The sequence below is a fragment of the Lottia gigantea genome, assembly GCF_000327385.1.
Source record: "Lottia gigantea unplaced genomic scaffold LOTGIsca_10, whole genome shotgun sequence".
NCBI classification, from domain to species: Eukaryota; Metazoa; Mollusca; class Gastropoda; family Lottiidae; genus Lottia; species Lottia gigantea.
Genome location: NW_008706747.1, coordinates 2263882 through 2283095, shown reverse-complemented (window position 1 = coordinate 2283095; position 19214 = coordinate 2263882). Strand labels below are relative to the sequence as shown.

Here is a 19214-nt window from a genome sequence, read left to right as displayed (position 1 = left end):
TGGTCCCTTCTCGGGCGAACTGAGTTGGTTTTCACTTTCAAAAAACGAAACCTGCGGTCGCAGTTTCACTTTTCCTTTCCATAATAAGAGACATATTTCGGTTTTGCGTCTTAAATATACCATAAGTGGGTGAAAAAAAGCAATTTCGAAATTTTGCAATATTTAGTCAATTCATTGAAATATTCAGTTAAATAAACCAAACGTCATGACAGAAAAGGTATGACACATTCTAATTCGAATGAATAGTGAATATGTTTGTCCTCCTCCGTACTCCGCCATTTTAGTTCTACTTGTTTTATAGTCATCTGGGTTAATTTTGAAAATGAAATTGTCGTTTGAAATATGGAACCGAAGATTGAGAAAAAAAATTCAATTTCAATCAAAAAATTCTTTTTTTTATGTTCCAGTCAAAAGATAATCTTGGTTAATTTAGTCATTAAGAAATTTATTGTTTTTAAATTTAGATGAAGGTTTCATTTATATGCAGCAAGTGAGGATTAGACTTCTCTATCCAGTCGTAATTTGAACACTGTGCTTCATATTTGCCTATATGATATGACTACGACTGCTTTCTTGAATGAAGATTCGAACCCATGGCACCAGCCAAACTTTGACTGAGCCATTTAACTCAAAATCGACCATTCTGTTGAAACTTGGAGTAATGACTACTCCAAGGTAGAAATGAATTTTTGAGACTGGATAATGTAGGCTTTTATCAAAGACGATTTTGACTTTTTCATTGAAAAGTCAGCGAAGGGGAATAACTGAGTCAATAATTACAAAGCAAAATTCAAAACTTTTTCGATTTTTTTTTAAATCTGTGAAAATTTGAAAGAGACAGTTAGTTGAAAATGTCAGCAGGACAAATTTGTGAAATTTTGGAGAGGTTGAACATATCGTCTGATCCGCTGAACGATTTGGAGGAATTGAAAACTGTGTTGTACACAATTCATCCTTCGACATTGAGAGAAGCCAATGCTAGTGGTCCAATTTCCAATTTTTCTCAATTGTTCAATTATTTGAATACGGATAAAGTGTAAGTTGTCCCGAAATATAGAGAGAGGTTAAAGGGTGAAGAGTCCCCTTTCTCTAATGTCAGTGTCCACTCTAGTAAAACAAATTGTACCTCAAGATTTTTTGAAGAACAGGGCCCCACCCCATCCTCAGCAATATTGTAGAATAATTATTTCTCTTGTTGTATCAAAAAAACGATATATTTCTTGCCTTAACAGTAGGCTTATCCCTTCTCCAAACTAAAATTTTAGATATAAAAATTTCCTGTTGTTTATCCTTATTTCAGGGACCAACAGAAGCTAGTTTGTGAAACTATAGAAAGACTACTATCTGGTTTACTGCCATCCCAGATTTGTGATAATTTCAAACAAGAAATAGAAAATGGCTTGAACCATTCATCACCTGATGTTAACTGCTTGTGTCTAACTGAGGTAGAATTATAATGACAAGTTTCCTATTAATTCAAGTAAATGTACTGTGGAAGCTTTTTTGTAGTAATATATTGGTCTAAGTGTGCTGGTTTTCCTGGTAGATTCTCTTGACCTTGATTTTAACATAAATTTTCTTGTATGTTGTAGTTATTGAGGATAGCAATAGATGATGTAAACAGGATTATAAGATGGCCTGATATTATATCTAAAATTATCACTCAGTTATCAAATAAATCTCTCTCAGTAGCCAAACTGGCCAGTGATATACTGGTTACTATTGGTAAGTATTCATTGATTGGTCCAAGATTTGATTTGACTTGATGGTACTTCTCATTTGAGGAGTCCACTACTTTACAATTATTGCTACCAATTTTGTAATACTTTGGATGAGATTTTTGTTTAATGGAATTGTTTTGTGTTAGGGTGTATTGAGACGAGTCTCAATGAAAGCACTGGCCTAGGTCTGTGAGGATTTTTTATAACTATTTTATGGTTGATGCACTTTTAGAAAACTTGATTAGCAAGTCAAGACATTCCCAAGACATTCTGTATTACGTGACAATTTGACATTGGGGAAAGTCAACTCATAATTCATTTTTGTGTCCAGGCATTTATTGTCTTGTCAAACCATAGCTTATAGCTTATTGTATTTTCATATTTTTAAAGGTAAAAATAGTAATGGAATTAACAGTATTTATAATAACAGTAAATTAACAGAGGTTATGAGTCAAGATGATACAGTGAAGTTTAGAGTATATCAGGTAATAGAAACAGTATTTATAATAACAGTAAATTAACAGAGGTTATGAGTCAAGATGATACAGTGAAGTTTAGAGTATATCAGGTAATAGAAACAGTATTTATAATACCAGTAAATTAACAGAGGTTATGAGTCAAGATGATACAGTGAAGTTTAGAGTATATCAGGTAATAGAAACAGTATTTATAATAACAGTAAATTAACAGAGGTTATGAGTCAAGATGATACAGTGAAGTTTAGAGTATATCAGGTAATAGAAACAGTATTTATAATAACAGTAAATTAACAGAGGTTATGAGTCAAGATGATACAGTGAAGTTTAGAGTATATCAGGTAATAGAAACAGTATTTATAATAACAGTAAATTAACAGAGGTTATGAGTCAAGATGATACAGTGAAGTTTAGAGTATATCAGGTAATAGAAACAGTATTTATAATATCAGTAAATTAACAGAGGCTATGAGGTTTAGAGTTTTTTGAAAATATCTAACTTGAGCTCTGTTTTTTTTTCAAATTTTAGATAGTTGTAGATTTGAGCAGATTGTCCGAAGAAGGTTTACAAATGTCAGTAGAGAGTGGTCTTCTTCAAAAACTTACAAATGAAATCTTTAAAGATGACATCTTACTGCAACTCAACGCTATTGAAATGTTGTCAGATCTAAGTCAAGTAGAGCATGGGCTTCAGTACCTTGATCAATCCAGTGTTTTAGCCAAGCTAGAAGAAATGATGAGATCCACAGAATCAGACCCAATGTCTGGCTTACTTTTACCTGGTGAGTTGTTTCCCTTTAGTTTGAGGAGTGATCCCCCCTTTTTGGTGGTGTACTCTATGTGTAATTGCATCGGAAACTTTTGTAAACTTATTTTGACATTATTTAGCCTCAAAACAACGAAGATGGTGTAAGGAAGTACTGTAGAGTTATTTCCCTTGACTTCTGCTGATCAAATTTTAGAATTAAATTTGCATCTCTTTTGAGGGTCCACATAGCTTTTCATGTCAGAAAAACTATAATTCACTTTCGATCTTTCTTTTTTTCTTCAGGTTTAGTAAAGTTTTTTGGCGGAATGTGTCGAGTTCATCCTAAAGAAGTGTGTATGAAATTTCCCGCCTTCATCAACATAGTCTTTAATAACCTTGACTCTTCCGACATCAGTCAGAAAAACGTTGCCATAGATACCATAGGGTTTCTGGGAAGTACTGTGGAGGGAAAATTAACGCTGGAAAAACTAGGTAAGAATTCTTTTTTTTACAAGAATAACTTTAATAGGTTTATGAAGATCCTGTCCACCATCTGGTCCCTGGACAAACCTCTTGGTATTGATCTTTCCCAGATTGTCAGTACCCATTTACAGCTGGGTGGACTAGAATAATTAGGAAAGATAACACACTGGACTTGTAACTGCAAACTGAGTTCGTAATACACAACTGCCATTTTCTAGTTAGAATTCCAACACTCTAATAGTCGACGCTACAGCCAGTCTTCTTTCATATTATGTTGAATGAAACGAAATGCTTGTTAATTGTTGGTTGACCTGTTTTAAGTTATTACTATTTTGTAGGACAACAGATGACTAGGGGAATGAAATGCCTCGGTGGCCTGATAAAAAGTACAAAGACAGAAGACCAACTACGAGCTTTGGATTCATTAACTAATCTTATAACACTCAGGGTAAGGAACTTTTGATAGTGGAGGTCTTATTAGTGGGATGCTGTCCTAATTTCTGCCTATGAAGAGGAACTTAGAAAGGGGCAGTGAATGCGTAGGAATGTGCTAAGCTAGCACAACTGTCTAGTACAACTGTCTAGTACAACTGCCTAGGGATCTTGAACATGCACAGTCTGGTGCACACAGGGCCTTTGTTTAAAAGGCACTTTTAAGTTCGCTTTCTCTAGTTTTTCTGATCATTTTCTACTCCCCATCAGGTGTCTGACCAAACAGAAGAATTGCTAAGTTTAACAGAATCCTGGTTCAACCAACTAATGCCAGAACCGTTCCAATATGTCTGGTCGCTATGCCAACGTCCATTTTTAGATATACGGTGCACGGCATATAATACACTAAAAGCTCTCGCGATTTTACCATGGGCTCAAAAAATTATGAACGATACTCCAGGATTTACAGAGTTTCTTTTAAACCGATCCACGGAAACTTCAAAAGAGGGACGCGACTCTAAATATCAAGTTATCAAAGCCATTTTTGAATCGCCAACAGTCTCGGAAATTTTCGGAGATCGTTTTTACGTTAAAGTTGCTGAATATTGTAACCAAGGGGCATTTTACGTCCGAGCTCAAGCAGAAGTTGCCATGGAAGAGGAAAGTTGATCCAAATTCTTTTTGTTTTTCTGTCACCAAATTCTTGAAGATTTCTTTCAGATTTTCTTGCCATCTAGTGGTTCAAATTTATATTCTTAACCAATCATTGTTGTCGATTTCGAAACTGGAATAGGTTGGAAGCTATTTGATTGGACAAATGTCAAACCATTAATAGCAGACTGCTTGAAATGAAAAATGAAGATTTGTTTCCTGGAATTTGTCAACAAATCATGCCAAATGTTGTACTCCATTAATGATAATAATTGCAAGCTTTTGAACATTTGGCATATTTGGTTACATGTTAAAATATGGTGTTTTTGTCAAATTGTTCAAGTTTTTGTTTATGATAGAAACGGTTTTAATTAAAAATTAAAGAAAAAAAGAAAAATTCAAGTTAAAAAGCTTTTGAAACACTATACCCCAAAGTTATCTATGATGTGTGCAGTGAGGTAAATTTTGTCCAGACAACTTTATAAGCCTACATTTTATCCTTGGGATTTATTACGCTAGACCAGTCAAGAGCATGCATGGGCTTGTTTTATTGTCTAATCCGAACAAGACTGATCTGTAAGAGAGATAACTCTATCAAAATACCCCAATATTACTTTTTATTCATTTCTTCTGTCTAAGGATTTAGGTGGATGGCATGAAAGGCTGTAGCTTATTGTCTAATCCAAACGAGATTGATTAGCAAGAAAGATAACTCTATCTATTAATGATTGATTTTATTTCAATTGGTATTTTATTTGGCAAGTCAAGTTAGTATAATATTCAATATAAGATTAAAATAGCTATAACAAGTAAATATTTTAGAAATTGTAAAGAAAAGAAGTTTTCTAAAATTATATATGTATATCAGAGACACTGATAGCATCAATTTGTACTATTCCGATTTTCAATCAGACTTCTGTGGTTCTTGCAATTCCACTAAAACTAAGTATTTGATGACATCACTAATCACAAAGGGTATTATAGGATACTAACATATTTTGCAATTAGTGATGTCATAAAATGTTTACATTTAGTGGAATTGCCGGAACCACAGATGTCTGATTGAAAATTGGAATGGTGCAAATTGATGCCATCAGTGTCCCCGATACACATAAAAAATCCAGAAAAATCTCTTTACAATCCTTTACTTATTTCTTTTGATACTTGCAATTCATTTTGATACAGAACAACTTAAACATAATCAAACACAAATGATATAAATGTACATAATTTGGTATGACACAAAACATTTCCCAAATTTGATTGGAGAAACATATTGTTAGCCTCGCAGCTAATAAAACAATAAAAATAAAAACACACACTCACACATTCATGAGATAACAAAACAATAAAAACACGCAATAAATATTATAAACAAATATAAATCATATTAGAAACAAAATCATTGAAAAATCAGATGGAAGCAAGTAAAATATAGTGGATATTTTCGCCATGACGCAAGTTCCTTTATGTATACGCTGCAGTCGAGTTTATTTTTCGCTACTTTGTCAGCAATTCCAGTTAGCTATGCACAGTATCAGTCCAGATAGATTTGTGGGTCTATTAGAGTCTCGAAGTACCTTGCAGCCTCCTCGAAGGGCATAGTTACCATGGTTTTTGACTGCACGAGGGTAGCACAAAAGGAGCTTAACTAGTAACATCGTAAAAATAAAGGAAATCGTGCCTCAATTCACATGATTTTGAAATATTTACATTAAAGTCAGAAAGAAAAGTTAAATTAAGGTCATTTAACCAGGACAGCAGCATTAGTCTACTCTACTCTTTATCGATTTTCAACTGTCAAGGGATTTTTTAATGTGCACAGCCTGTAACACCTGGTTGAAAAATCTGAAGGTATTATCTCTACTAATGCCGTGATTGAACCCTGGATCTTCAGGTTGGTGAGCAAGCTTCTAACTCATGGAGCCACTGTGGCTCCACAAAAATATTAGAAAAGCGTGCGGAAATCCAAAATGTTTACGAAACTATCCGAAATGGGAATTCCAAAACATATGATTATCAAAATGTTTAAACAAAAGATAGTAATTTCTTACCATCACCCATCAAATTAACAAAAATCAGGAAAATGTCATGACCCCACAGAATCCTTAGTCCAGTAAATAATACAAATGGAATGATATGCCGGTTATTTGCCAGGGCTGTTGATTTGGTCGAATTACCAGTTTGACTTTTGCCAGTCTTGCAACAAAGACTGTTGTTTTGACTGTTTTTGCCAGTCATGTCTGACTATAGCTATAGACTGATAATTTGGCTGTATTTGTCTGATTAGAGCTCTAGACTGTTGATATGACAATATTTACCAGTCATTAGAGCTGTATCAAATCAATTCAGCTGTATTTGCCGATCTAGTATGAATTTACAAATTAAAATTCCGCAAGGAAAGGTCCCAAAACAACAACCCTGATGTCTATTTACGGTGTCTAATAATCTAGACCTAGCTCAGGGGCGTGAAAATTACGTTCACTATGATGCGATCGACTCAATTCATTTTTAAAATAACTAATAGTTCGGTTGATGCCTATCATTAGGGAAACCTGAAAAAGATCAAAAACAAAGTTTTGGAAAAATTCTATATCTCTATTGGACAATGGAATAGCTCAGTATCAAAATATATGCTATATGAAATGTTGTGCATTGTGCATTTGTAACATTTTTCAAGTGGGGCAAAAATATTTCTTAGATGGATCTTACCTTTGGTTCCCAATCTAAATATTTTTTAGCTCGTGTTATATCTGGACGCCGTCTTCTCGGGTCATCTTGCATCGCTTTTCTCTTCTCTACCCTACTACTGCCACCTACAGTGAAAAAATATATTATGAAAACCAGGAAATTCTTCCGTCTTCTTGTAGCTCAGTTAAATTTACAGATCGCAATGTCACTTGTTTGGCTTAATAGTCCACCCAGCTGTAAATGGGTACGGATAATCCCTACAAGATCAATACCAAGAGGTTTGGCTACATATCAAGATTCTGCCAGCTGTTAGTTTGTACCATTTTTTTTTCAATTGAAAAAAAGAATATTGAAGAGGTTTTGCCATGGGCCAGCTGGTAGACAGGATCCTTGACCTACATTGTTATCCTTAAAGCACATAGATTTTCCTGTTCTTTTAACTAAACTGGTGTGGCAAATAACTTCACAGCTCCATGCCTTGACCAAAATGTTTCTTACCTACTAAATCTTTAATGATCCTGGCAAAATCCATGATGGTATGTTCTTCAGGGTTGCCCAGGTTCACTGGTTCAGAATAATTACTGTTCATTAGTTTAATAAGACCATCTACTAGATCACTGACATACTGAAACGACCTGGTCTGAGTACCATCTCCATACACCTAGGGAGGAAATGAAATGAAATGGAGTTTTATATCCTAATGTTCTGTATCTTATTAGACTAATGAAATGAAATGGAGTTTTATATCCTACTGTTCTGTATCTTATTAGACTAATGAAATGAAATGGAGTTTTATATCCTACTGTTCTGTATCTTATTGGACTAATGAAATGAAGTGAAGTTTTATATCCTAATGTTCTGTATCTTATTGGACTAATGAAATGAAGTGAAGTTTTATATCCTAATGTTCTGTATCTTATTAGACTAATGAAATGAAATGGAGTTTTATATCCTACTGTTCTGTATCTTATTGAACTAATGAAATGAAGTGAAGTTTTATATCCTACTGTTCTGTATCTTATTGGACTAATGAAATGAAGTGAAGTTTTATATCCTAATGCTCTGTATCTTATTAGACTAATGAAATGAAATAGAGTTTTATATCCTAATGTTCTGTATCTTATTGGACTAATGAAATGAAGTGAAGTTTTATATCCTAATGCTCTGTATCTTATTAGACTTAAGTCAATCCAATGAAATGGAGTTCAACATCTACCTTATTGGGCTAATGAATTTGAGTAAGATTTTTTTAATTACAAACTGTCACAAGATTTTCAACAGGCTAAGTCTGTAGCACACTAGGCAATTGGTTTATTGTCTCATATAACCTCAAACAAGGCAGATTAATCCCAGACCCAAAGTAAATCTAATAGGCTCAGAACATAATTCTCAACCAAGCAATTTGTGCATCAAGGGTTAACTGTAGAAAACTCCTCATACCATTATAAGATCAATTTGAAAAAAGAAAGCTAACTTACTGTAATGGATTCATTCTGTAAGGCTTGTAAAATAAAATTACTAACTACACGTCCATCGTTCATGTGCATTCTGGGACCAAATGTGTTGAAAATTCTGGCGACACGCACATCAACTTTTTCCTGCTTTTTGTAAGCATAACACATTGTTTCAGCTACCCTTTTCCCCTCGTCGTAACACGCTCTGGGTCCAATAGGGTTCACATGACCCCAATATTCTTCTACTTGTGGGTGAACTTCAGGATCTGTAAAATAAACAAGCAATTGTTAATATTCATAGGAATAATACTTCAAACTCTAAACTGTCTCCCAACGATTGCAAGTTCGCCCCTTTATAGGACTGGCTACATCCCTGTTGTTGTGGGCACATGACAAGTTTACTAATTACTTTGAAGGGATAGATGTGACATTTTGGGAGGGAGAGGGAGGGGGAGTTAATTCTGGACACACAAGCATTTGAAGGCTTATATTTCAACGGTGAACTGTGAACTCTTACTGATTAGCTCAGCTAAAAAAATTCCAGTTTCTGAGACGAAAGTATGATTGGTTAAAAAATGGCCTACCTGTCTCTTTAAAACAGAACCAATAGGCCTACATTGTGATACAAATGTATAACATTCAATTGTTTTTTTTTCTGGAAATTTTCTACATCCCGATATTTGAAGATATCGTGATAAAAATCTGAATATATCACGATACACAAAAAAATCTCATATTGCCCAACTATACTCAAGGGGCTGGGAACCAATGGTCTGTATGAAAGATGGGTATAGCTATATACAGAGAAAAAGTATAGTTTACCTCCGTATACTTCAGATGTCGAGGCCAACAACATTCTACCTCTAACTCTCTTAGCTAGTCCTACAATAGAAAACATGTTACAATTCATACAACAACGTTTTTGGACAAGATTTTTGGTAACTGGAATTGTTTTGCTTGTACAAGTTTTTATTTCAACCTATGTTCCATTTAGTTCAGCCATACTTTAGATCCTGCAGCTTGAATTCTAAGACTGAGAATGCTGAAACTTACCTAACATATTAATGGTACCGATGGTGTTAGTTTTAATGGTTTTGATTGGATTGTACATATAATTAGGAGGTGAAGCCGGAGAGGCTAAATGGTAGATCTGGTCGACTGGAAAACAAAACAATGAAAATTTCAATTAAAACCGTCACGTAAGGGATTGTAAAAAGGTTTTCTAACCTAACTCTAGATTTCTTACTGAGATGTGGTGTAGCCTTCAGAAATTATGAAATATTTTGAAGGTTTTTTATGTCTATTAGAACACATAACACATTAGGGTTAGCATCAATTTGCACCATTCCAATTTTCAGTCAGAAGTCTGAGGTTCCTGCAATTCCACTAAAATTAAGTGTTTGATGACATCACTAATCCCAAAATATGCTTTATCACATAAGGCCCATTGTGATCAGTGAAGGGATTCCCACCAACCTTCTATATATAAAGGATTCACAATATCGTGATGTAATAGTTCAAAATTTTCGTGACCAATCCAATGTTCCACGTTCCGTTTTCTTCCGGTGAAAAAATTATCAGCCACCGTGACCTCGTGACCAGCTAACATTAGTCTGTCCACCAGGTGGGATCCTACAAACCCGGCTCCCCCAGTGATCTGAAAATAGAATAGAAATGGTGTTTGAGAGTGATATATCTATTATAACAAAGCCTCAACAAATAAGATGGGACAGTGGATCACTTTATCCAAATAGCTAAGTATCATTGTCTGAGGTTTCAAATTCTTTCAGTAGGATTCAATAACTTGAATATTAAATTTCATATAAATATTTGAAAATAAACCAACTAAATCCGTGCATAAAACTAACATATCACAACATATGGTAATTTTTCATCAAGATAAGATCATCTATACAATTTCAACACTTAAAGACCAAGTTCACCATATTCAGTGAATGTTTTGAGTCTTGAATATAATTTATTAGTCTTCAGAAGTACTAGAATTAGACAAAAATCGCGTAATTCATTCAAAAATATCTCAAACTAGGAATTCCACTTTCTATTTCTATAAAGTCTCAAGAAAAGACGACTCTTTCAAACATGGATTAACTCTGGACACACATGCATTTGAAGGCTCATATTTCGACAGAAGCTGTGAACATTATTACTGATTAACTCAGCTAAAAAATTCCCGCTTCTGAGACCAAGGTATGATTGGTCAAAAATTTGCCACACCTATCCCTTTAATATGTGAAACAGATGTTTTTCATGCCTTTAAATCATTTCTATAAGATATTTATAGTTTATTTTATTATTAAAAACTTGATACAGTGTTTAATAGAGCATGTGTATTTAATGGAGCAGGTATACCCATCCTTAAAATTGTATTTATTTAACCATACAATAAACTTAGTCAGAGTTACCCACCTTAAATATTAAAGCTTTTATCATCTTTCAAACTTATTCAGTGCAATAATTGAATTAAAAAAAAAACACAAAAACAGAGGTGCTTATCTTTAAATTTCTTACAGAATTGATATAATATAATTAATATATTACTGAAGCTGAGATATTCAACATATATATTAGTCATTTTAAAGATGGGTTCCCTTATTTTTACCAGCAGAATTCCAATAAGTAACCGATCAAGAAAGGTCAAAAAGTCTTTTTTTGTTTATCCAGACTGTACATACATGGACATTTATGATTGGTTAAAACTCTCAATTATATGCAATAAGAATATGATAAGAATACACCAATTAATCAAATAGTTTGCTTAATTTGACACTAAAAAATAAGGAAAGCCATCTTCAATTGAAGATAATTTTGTACACACATGAATTTGAAGGCTCAACTTCTATTACTGATTAGCTAAGCTAAAAAATTCCATCGCTGAGACTAAGTTATGATTGATGAAATGAATAGTGAGCATCTATCTTTAATATTGTTAACAAATTCATTTATATAGTATATTCATATATATTAAAAAGATCTACAGAAATAGAGTCAGAAAATAAAAAAAGAAATGATTCATTATGAATAAATATGAATATACAATTAATCAAAAATAGAAAAATGTCATTATACAGAACATGTGTTTGAATATTATTAATTTCAGACACCACCAGTCAACCAAAACTCTTGTCAGTTATCTCTTCAGTTTGAATTAACCATAGACGTTTTTGTCAACCGATTGCTAGTACAATTTGGTGCAATTTTGATTAGATTAGCAGTAGTCTGCAAATGCGAAATTTGATTTCGCGATTAGGTAATATGGCTGCCTCTACTGACTGCAAAAGTCATCTATTTTGATTATTATTATTATTATTATTATTGTTGAACTTCCACAAGCCGCCATCTTTAAAAAGTCTAATCTAATCACCTAACCACCCTCTAAGGTAAACTTTCTCACAAATGCACCAAATAGCTAATCCATCAAATCAAAGCGGCCTACAAAAACGCCTCTGTATAATCCTATATCTAATCTAACTATCTTCACAATGTCAAGCTATTACGCAATTTGTTATTATTACCTTGACTGCAATAGTCACCTTCCACCTATATCATGGAATGCAGACATTTAATTGGATTGTATGCTAGCAAATACAAGCAATCAGAGGCCACATTAGAAAGTCTGTAAACAATAAGCCATGTCTTTAAATCAAGGGCACTGATTGGTTGTACTCACCAGCATACAATCCAATCAAATCTCTGCATTCCATGATACAAGAAATGTGGCTATTGGGGTCAAGGAAGTTTGTAATAGCTTGACATTGTGAAGATATTATCAGACTCCCTAGGGCTTCTTATCCTCCAGCTCTTAATTTAGATAAAATCCAGATTTTGAATCCAGATACTGTTATGTAATTGGCTAATATGACGAAATTTAAAATCAAATTTAATGATTGACCAATCAGATGAAAGAATGTTAAAACCATTTAAACTTAAGTGTTTGTGAAAATTCTCAGGGCCCTTTTCCTCTGGGCACTCTTGGTACTCTTTTTCATAATATTCATTCAGCATGAATATTCATTACCTCTGTCCCTTATACAAAGTTCACCTACTAAAGTGAAACATGGTAAAATATTGTAAACTCACCAAAATTCTTTTCCGGTCTTTATAGGTTAAAAATTTTACATCATGATACATTTTCTTTCTAAAAAAAGTTCAAAAGTATTTGGCGGTAAATTAAATGAACTCACAAAGGATGATAATAAATGTTTGTGGTCTAGGTCCTAGACAAAGGTTGATAAATTTCAGTCTGTGATATCAGCATCCGTCGAAAGCGGATAATAACTTGTCAATCACGGGCCAAAAAATTACGAAATGTCAATGGTTGTGAGGGAGTCCATTGGATTTTGTACTTACAAGTAGCTACCTGTGGTACTACCCTAAATTTTACTTTTTTTGATAATTCAAATTTTGAAGCTTCACCATGCCCAAACAAGTTGAGGTAGGATGCTGAAATTTTGACACAAAATACTTTCAAATGTTAGCTTTCCAGTGCCACAAACCATGATTCCATAGCTGCACTACTAAGAAAGTTCTAGACTATTCTTTGGCACTTTCTCCCCCCAAAAAAGTGATCAGAATCAAGTTTTATTGGGGAATGCTTTGGGAAGCAAAAAAAGCTAAAAAAAAACCTGAATACTTACCCTTGTTCTAAATGGCTTATTTTGTCCTCCAGAAATCTTAGTTCATTATGTAAGTCTTCATCAAATCGAAGCACTCTACAAAAAGAATTTGACAATGTACTCAAAATGGCTTTATAGTGCTCAAAGCTCACCGTCGAAATTTGAGCCTTCAAATACATGTGTGTTCAGAAATTCCTTGTCTGAGGTACATTTTCGTACATTTCTATTATTTCTGAAGACTATTTACATATATTCAAGATTAAATCAACCCCCCAAAATGGTGCACCTGTCTATACATGTAATTTTTTTTACTTTTCTAAATTTGAAGCTATTTAATAACAATATATCGACAATTTCTTTCAATCAAATTGTCAAGAAGACTAGGACATAACATAATTTCTAAAAACTTGGTTGTACTCACCTGTCATTTTCATTCTTATTGGATATACCATAAACTACTGCAATATAAAACACAACACACAAACTTAAAAAATGGACACATGCCCCTCAAATCATTAGTTAAATCATGAAAAATAAAGGGTGATCACTGATATTTGGCAATGTAAACACAGCGCATTACACATTGAGAAAATTGACACATGTATGCACACGCTATTTATCAGTGAAACCTAATAGGTCTATCTATGAAATATTTTTAACCCAATTACTAAAAAACCACGATTCTCAGTCCACGAGAGTTAAATTAGGCTAGAGTTAGATAACTAAGGCAGACTAATTCAATACAAAGCTCCTACAGGGGGTGAGGGATGGGGAAGTGAAAATGATAAAAAATCATACAAAAATGAAAAGAAAACAATCACCTGTAAGAACGACTATAAACAGCAAAATCAGTGCAAAACATTTCATTTTTCTTCTCGGAATGCAATGCGTCTTAAGTGAAAACATAATTTTACATTGTCAAACAAATCGGAGTTGTTTTGGACAAATCTGCGACTGTTTCCAAAAAAAAACGTCCTACTTCGTGTTGACTTCACAACAAATTAATCAATCCGGAAGTGAAACTTACAGATGATCTTCAAGGGCAACGTTCGTTTCAACTATCCTATATAAACTCAATCCTAATTTTTATATTTTAATTATTCATTTTTTGCAATATGTACAAAATTTAGTTAACTTTATCTACGATTTTAAGAAAAATTGAGATGTAAAAAACCTAAACGTTCCATTTCCAAAATTCGCATCCATTCAATCAAAAATCAAGAGGTTGATTGATTAGAGCGAACCTAGCCCACGAAAAAAGAAACAAAAATTACCTCCCTTTGTCAAAGTTCAAGGTCATAAGACATCACATGGCTCGATGATATAATATCACTAAGAAAAACATTCGCATTTGAAATTTCTTTTTCTTTTGTGGTTTGTATGTCTCAAAAATATTTTCTGTACTAAATTCAAATAGCTATGATTTTCCCAAACACTGTCACTGTCATTCAATTTCAAATGGAGCTTGGATTTTCTAGATCCATTTAAATGTTTTTTTAGAAGGGGGGAGGTATTCTATTGACAGCTTAAAATAATTCAGGGTAAAAAAAACTGCCACAACGCTTGGGACAAAGAAGGCCATGAGAGATGTAAAATCAACTCATCTACATGTCAACTCGTCAACAGTTAACTGGTCAACAGTTAACTCGTAAACAAACCAAGTTAACTCGTCTACAACCTCGATCAAACGCTAGGAAATATCTTTATACATGGTGTCTGTTGAGAATGAGCATTCAATTAACGGAGATCAGCAGTAAATATACATTATGATAACAATTTAACAAACCAATTATTTGGAGACTAGTACCTTTAATAATGGTATTAGATTTATATGTTGTTTTAGGTTTCTTTTCTCTATTTGGATCGTTAGTACATGGTTTATTTACTCAATTCTTTTAAATCTGATATTTTAACTTTCCAGAATTAGGTGTGTCAGACTATAATGAACTGCTGTTTGAGACTATGCTGTCGTAAGATTTGGTGGCTGAGTGGATGTCATCAAGCAGGAGGGTTCCAAAATGGAAGAAATTTTACCAGCTCTCTAGTGAAAATTGTAAGTATTAGTCTACTGTCTCTGCATATTTGTTGGTTTATCAAAATTGATGAATTTTTTGATTATTTGATTTCGAAATTTGACGTCTGCTCTGGAAAGCTGTGATAAACAACTGTGATTGGTCAAAACAGAATAATAGTCTGATTCTCAATATCGATGATGGACCACAATGTTGTCAAGGCTTGCATTTTTTTTCCAGTCATATATGATGCACGGCCCACCATCAGTGAAATCCTCGCTACGCTACTGCCCCTTGTGCACTTTTTTTAAAGATTTTTTCAAATGTATTTTACAGTATACCACAAGCTACCCTGCCAACAATATATACTCTGGTCCAATCTCCAGACATTTTGGCACCAGTCAGAAACTGAATGCAGCAAAAAAATCTCTGAAAAGTTCCAAAATCAAGACAGAAGAAGAAAATAGGCTGTCTTTTCAGCAACTTGTCTTACATGAATTGAAATCAAGCCAAAGTTTCAAAAATTTGGTGAATGCAAAATTGGAAGACCCAGAATATTTTCAAAATTTATTGTCCAAACTAAAGCAATTAGGGTTTCAGAAAAAAAGCTACAGAAGAAATTTGTCAGGATTTGTGATGTCAGAAAAGGACTTGGACCATTACTTAAAAAAACTCTCTGAGCTGAAGGATGTCGGCTTCTCTCCCAATTTTTTTGTCAGTATTTTCCAGTCTTCCTGGGTAAGCTTATTATTTTATTTTTATGGTCTTCCCTGTCAAAGCTGGGTATAAATTGACAGGCAACAAAACACCCTTTATCTATCAAATGAGTTCTTCCAATCCTATATGTCCAGTTTCATATTCATTGAAAGTATGCAATAGCAGAATAGTTCAATTGAGAGTTGAGGGGTGTCAAAATTAGAGCCTTATCCATTTGTAGCACTTTTGGAGCTTATTTACATATATTCTAGGCCCAAATCAACCCCTGAAAATACTATCACCCCTTATGTTGGTAGGCTATTAAGCTGATCTAAACAGCTAAACTATTGAAAGGAAGTGACTGATGTTACAAGAACCTGGAGTCATAAAGTTACAACAGAATCCCTGTAAAATCTGGAAATTTGGAAAATTCATAAAACTAATTATTGAAAAACGTTTAATCTTGATATTAAGTGTTTTTCAATAGTTAATTGTATATTTATATTTACTAAGTTTTTTGGAATTATCGGATTATATAAGGATCATGTTATGTTATTTATGACACCAGGTATATCTACTGATGAATATATGCTCTTATTGGCCAGGTTTAAAATTTTATGTTCATTCTAAGACATAGTATTCCTTTAAAACACCCAAAATGATCTCCCTATAATCTTTCTGGATATCTTTCATTTACATTGCAAGTACCAATGTACATCTCAATATCATTTTGATACACATGAGTCATAAAAATTGAATCAAATTCCATTTATGACACGCGCTTTGTCGTTTATGGCTAAAACATAGCGGCTAATTTTAAGAGGATTGGTCAATATTCAGCTGTCCATCATTCTAGCAGATCTGTTGGTTTGTTTTTCAAATGTACTTCTTTCTTTTCAGACCAAGAAAGATCTGTCTGACATAGAAAAGACTCTGGCGGGTGTAGATATATTACGAACCAAATATGGTATGCCAGTTGAATTGATCCAGGATTTGATCCAAGATAATGTGGATGAGCTCCTTAAGAAAGTGGCAATCCTAAATTCATTCAGATTTCCGGATCCCTTGGATTACGCGGAGTATGGATTTTTATTACGGTTGCCCCTATACAGTCTTCAGGATCTTTACCACGATTTGCAGGAATCTGGACTAAGGGAATACAGGGTGACAGATATTCAAAAACATTTAGAAGAAAAAAATTACGGAATAAAAAATATCGCACTGTTGTCAAAATTCACAGGCGTGACTGTATCGGAAATACAACGACTAACAAAACATTTTAATCACAAATTTATACCTATTGGCTCACAAAAGTTGGAAGCGAAAATCAAATTGATGAAATGGTACGGACTAACAAACGAAGACATCTGTCAAGTATGCTGCTTCTTAAACCTACAAATGAAAGTTTTAAAATCTATTCTGGTTAAGTATACAAAACTAAAAGGTGATGGTGTCCTTCCATGGAAGATAAAAGTGTATCTTTCAAATCCTTGTGTACAAAAAATGATGAGTGTTCGAACAGTAAATACATTAGGGAAACACATAATGGCTTTTAAATCCAAACTGGGGTTCAAAATGAATCTCTGTCCACAAACGTTGATTTCTTTACTTGTTCTGAATATGAAACCATTTACAACCATGCTGGAAAAAATTGAAATTCTGAAAAGCGTTCTACCAATTGAAGAAATCATAACACCAGAGGGCATTCATTTCCTGACCAAATTGACTAAAGAGGGGTTAATCCAAGGCGTGAAACGATCAGAATCTCTTCCAGAACTTTCCATCGCACATTTTGAGAAGTCCTTCTTTTTCAGAAAAGTTCAAATTTTGAAGAAAGAACAGCGTAGAATCATCAGTGAAATGTTAAATCTGTCGTATGTCGACGTTCGGAAAGTTAGCCAAATGTTCGAAACAGAACACAAAGACATACAGGCAAATATAATGCTACTACAAAATTATGGATTTTCAGTAGCGGACATTCGAAAGTTGTTTATCGTCGTGTACGCTGACACAGAAAGGCTTAAGTATCAACTGGATGTTCTGAGTTCAAGACCAGAAATACAAGACTACAATTTGCAAGTCACGAGCTTCAAGGCCTTAAATTACGTCCAGTATTTTCTAGAGAATGACTGTAAGTTGGAAGGTGTTGATCAATTTGGCATCAACGATATTGATGATGATGATGATTTTGAAAATGAAAGTGACTTGCGTTCTTAATCGTGTTTTTGATTGACAGTAATGGACAATTTCATTTGGCAATTCTCGACAGTTTGTGTAAAGCTGAATCTGTCTCTGTTAAGACACAAACAGACTTGGTCGGCAATTTTTGTCATTGACTAGAGTGTAACCGACTACAGGAGGACAAAACAGTCGGTCGTTTTCCACTGTGTCGATAATCATATATTTGATCTGGAGTAGTGATCATACTTTATCATGTGTGGTACGATCTTTCGAATTATCACCTTAGACCATCAGTAAATCTTGTTTGTAAGTATGTTTTTGATCTGGAGTAGTGATCATACTTTATCATGTGTGGTACAATCTTCCGAACTGGCACTTTCGACCATCAGTGATAAATTACATGGCAGACCATCAATATTGATTGAGGAATCTCAATAAGAAATTTAAGAAAACGCCAAAAATCTTTAAATGGTTCATGTGAACCTTTTCAAGTCGCCATGTTTTTGGTTGAAGTTGAAAAAGTAATGGAGAGATTTAAGAAAAATTAAAATATTTTTGAAACTTTAAAGCTTACATGTTTAGTTATAATTCTACCCAGATTTCTTTGCTTGAGGTTTTCAGCTAGAGAATCAGCAACATATAAGGATTTTTGAATTTGTCCATTATTTTTGATGAGAATTGGAATAGCAGCCTTAAAATAGTACTATAAGTCTTAAAAAGTCTTTGTCTAATTTCTAGGAGAGAAACTTGTTTATTTTCAATGTAAACTTAAAAAAAAATTATATTTTTATCAACACAAAGACATTCAGACTAACAGTACTATTTTTGAGGTAATATTGCAATTTTTTTATGCTTCAGTCAGTCTTCTATTGCTGATGTTCATCCCCTCCTACCCTGGCAATTTCTATGGTCAAATTGCCCCTCTCCCCAATATCATCACAACATTCCATACAGAGAGTCCACATAGCTAACTTATATTCAATATCCGGGTTTATTATAACAGCATCTCTTGCGGAGAATCCACATGGCTAATGC

At 33.7% G+C, this 19214-nt stretch overlaps 3 protein-coding genes across 3 annotated transcripts; 2 read left to right on the top strand and 1 right to left on the bottom strand.

Annotated features, from left to right (window-relative positions):
• The first annotated feature begins 762 nt into the window (after positions 1-762).
• LOTGIDRAFT_211712 (hypothetical protein) lies at positions 763-4895 on the top strand. Its single transcript, XM_009046166.1, has 8 exons — positions 763-1036; positions 1301-1445; positions 1593-1725; positions 2112-2206; positions 2727-2979; positions 3249-3437; positions 3767-3876; positions 4131-4895. Exons 1-8 carry the CDS (start codon positions 852-854, stop codon positions 4527-4529), a joined length of 1509 nt encoding a protein of 502 aa, XP_009044414.1. The 5' UTR covers positions 763-851; the 3' UTR covers positions 4530-4895.
• Positions 4896-6952: 2057 nt separating this feature from the next.
• On the bottom strand, positions 6953-12805 carry LOTGIDRAFT_156144 (hypothetical protein; the record flags this gene model as incomplete). Its single annotated transcript, XM_009046165.1, has 8 exons — positions 6953-7066; positions 7224-7327; positions 7701-7863; positions 8681-8922; positions 9479-9538; positions 9710-9814; positions 10133-10313; positions 12755-12805. The coding sequence occupies 8 exons, from the start codon at positions 12803-12805 to the stop codon at positions 6953-6955; spliced, it is 1020 nt and encodes a 339-aa protein (XP_009044413.1).
• Positions 12806-16305: 3500 nt separating this feature from the next.
• LOTGIDRAFT_156142 (hypothetical protein) lies at positions 16306-18215 on the top strand (the record flags this gene model as incomplete). The annotated part of the gene is made up of 2 exons (XM_009046164.1): positions 16306-16311; positions 16899-18215. 2 exons carry the CDS (start codon positions 16306-16308, stop codon positions 18213-18215), a joined length of 1323 nt encoding a protein of 440 aa, XP_009044412.1.
• Between the last annotated feature and the right edge of the window lie 999 nt (positions 18216-19214).

What these genes read in the sequence shown, in the direction of transcription:
- LOTGIDRAFT_211712 (XM_009046166.1), top strand. Translation starts at nt 852, where the DNA reads ATGTCAGCAGGACAAATTTGTGAAATTTTGGAGAGGTTGAACATATCG. An exon ending in TGAAGTTTAGAGTATATCAG is followed by an intron (nt 2,207 to 2,726) that starts GTAATAGAAACA and finishes TTCAAATTTTAG; the next exon opens with ATAGTTGTAGATTTGAGCAG. An exon ending in CTAATCTTATAACACTCAGG is followed by an intron (nt 3,877 to 4,130) that starts GTAAGGAACTTT and finishes ACTCCCCATCAG; the next exon opens with GTGTCTGACCAAACAGAAGA.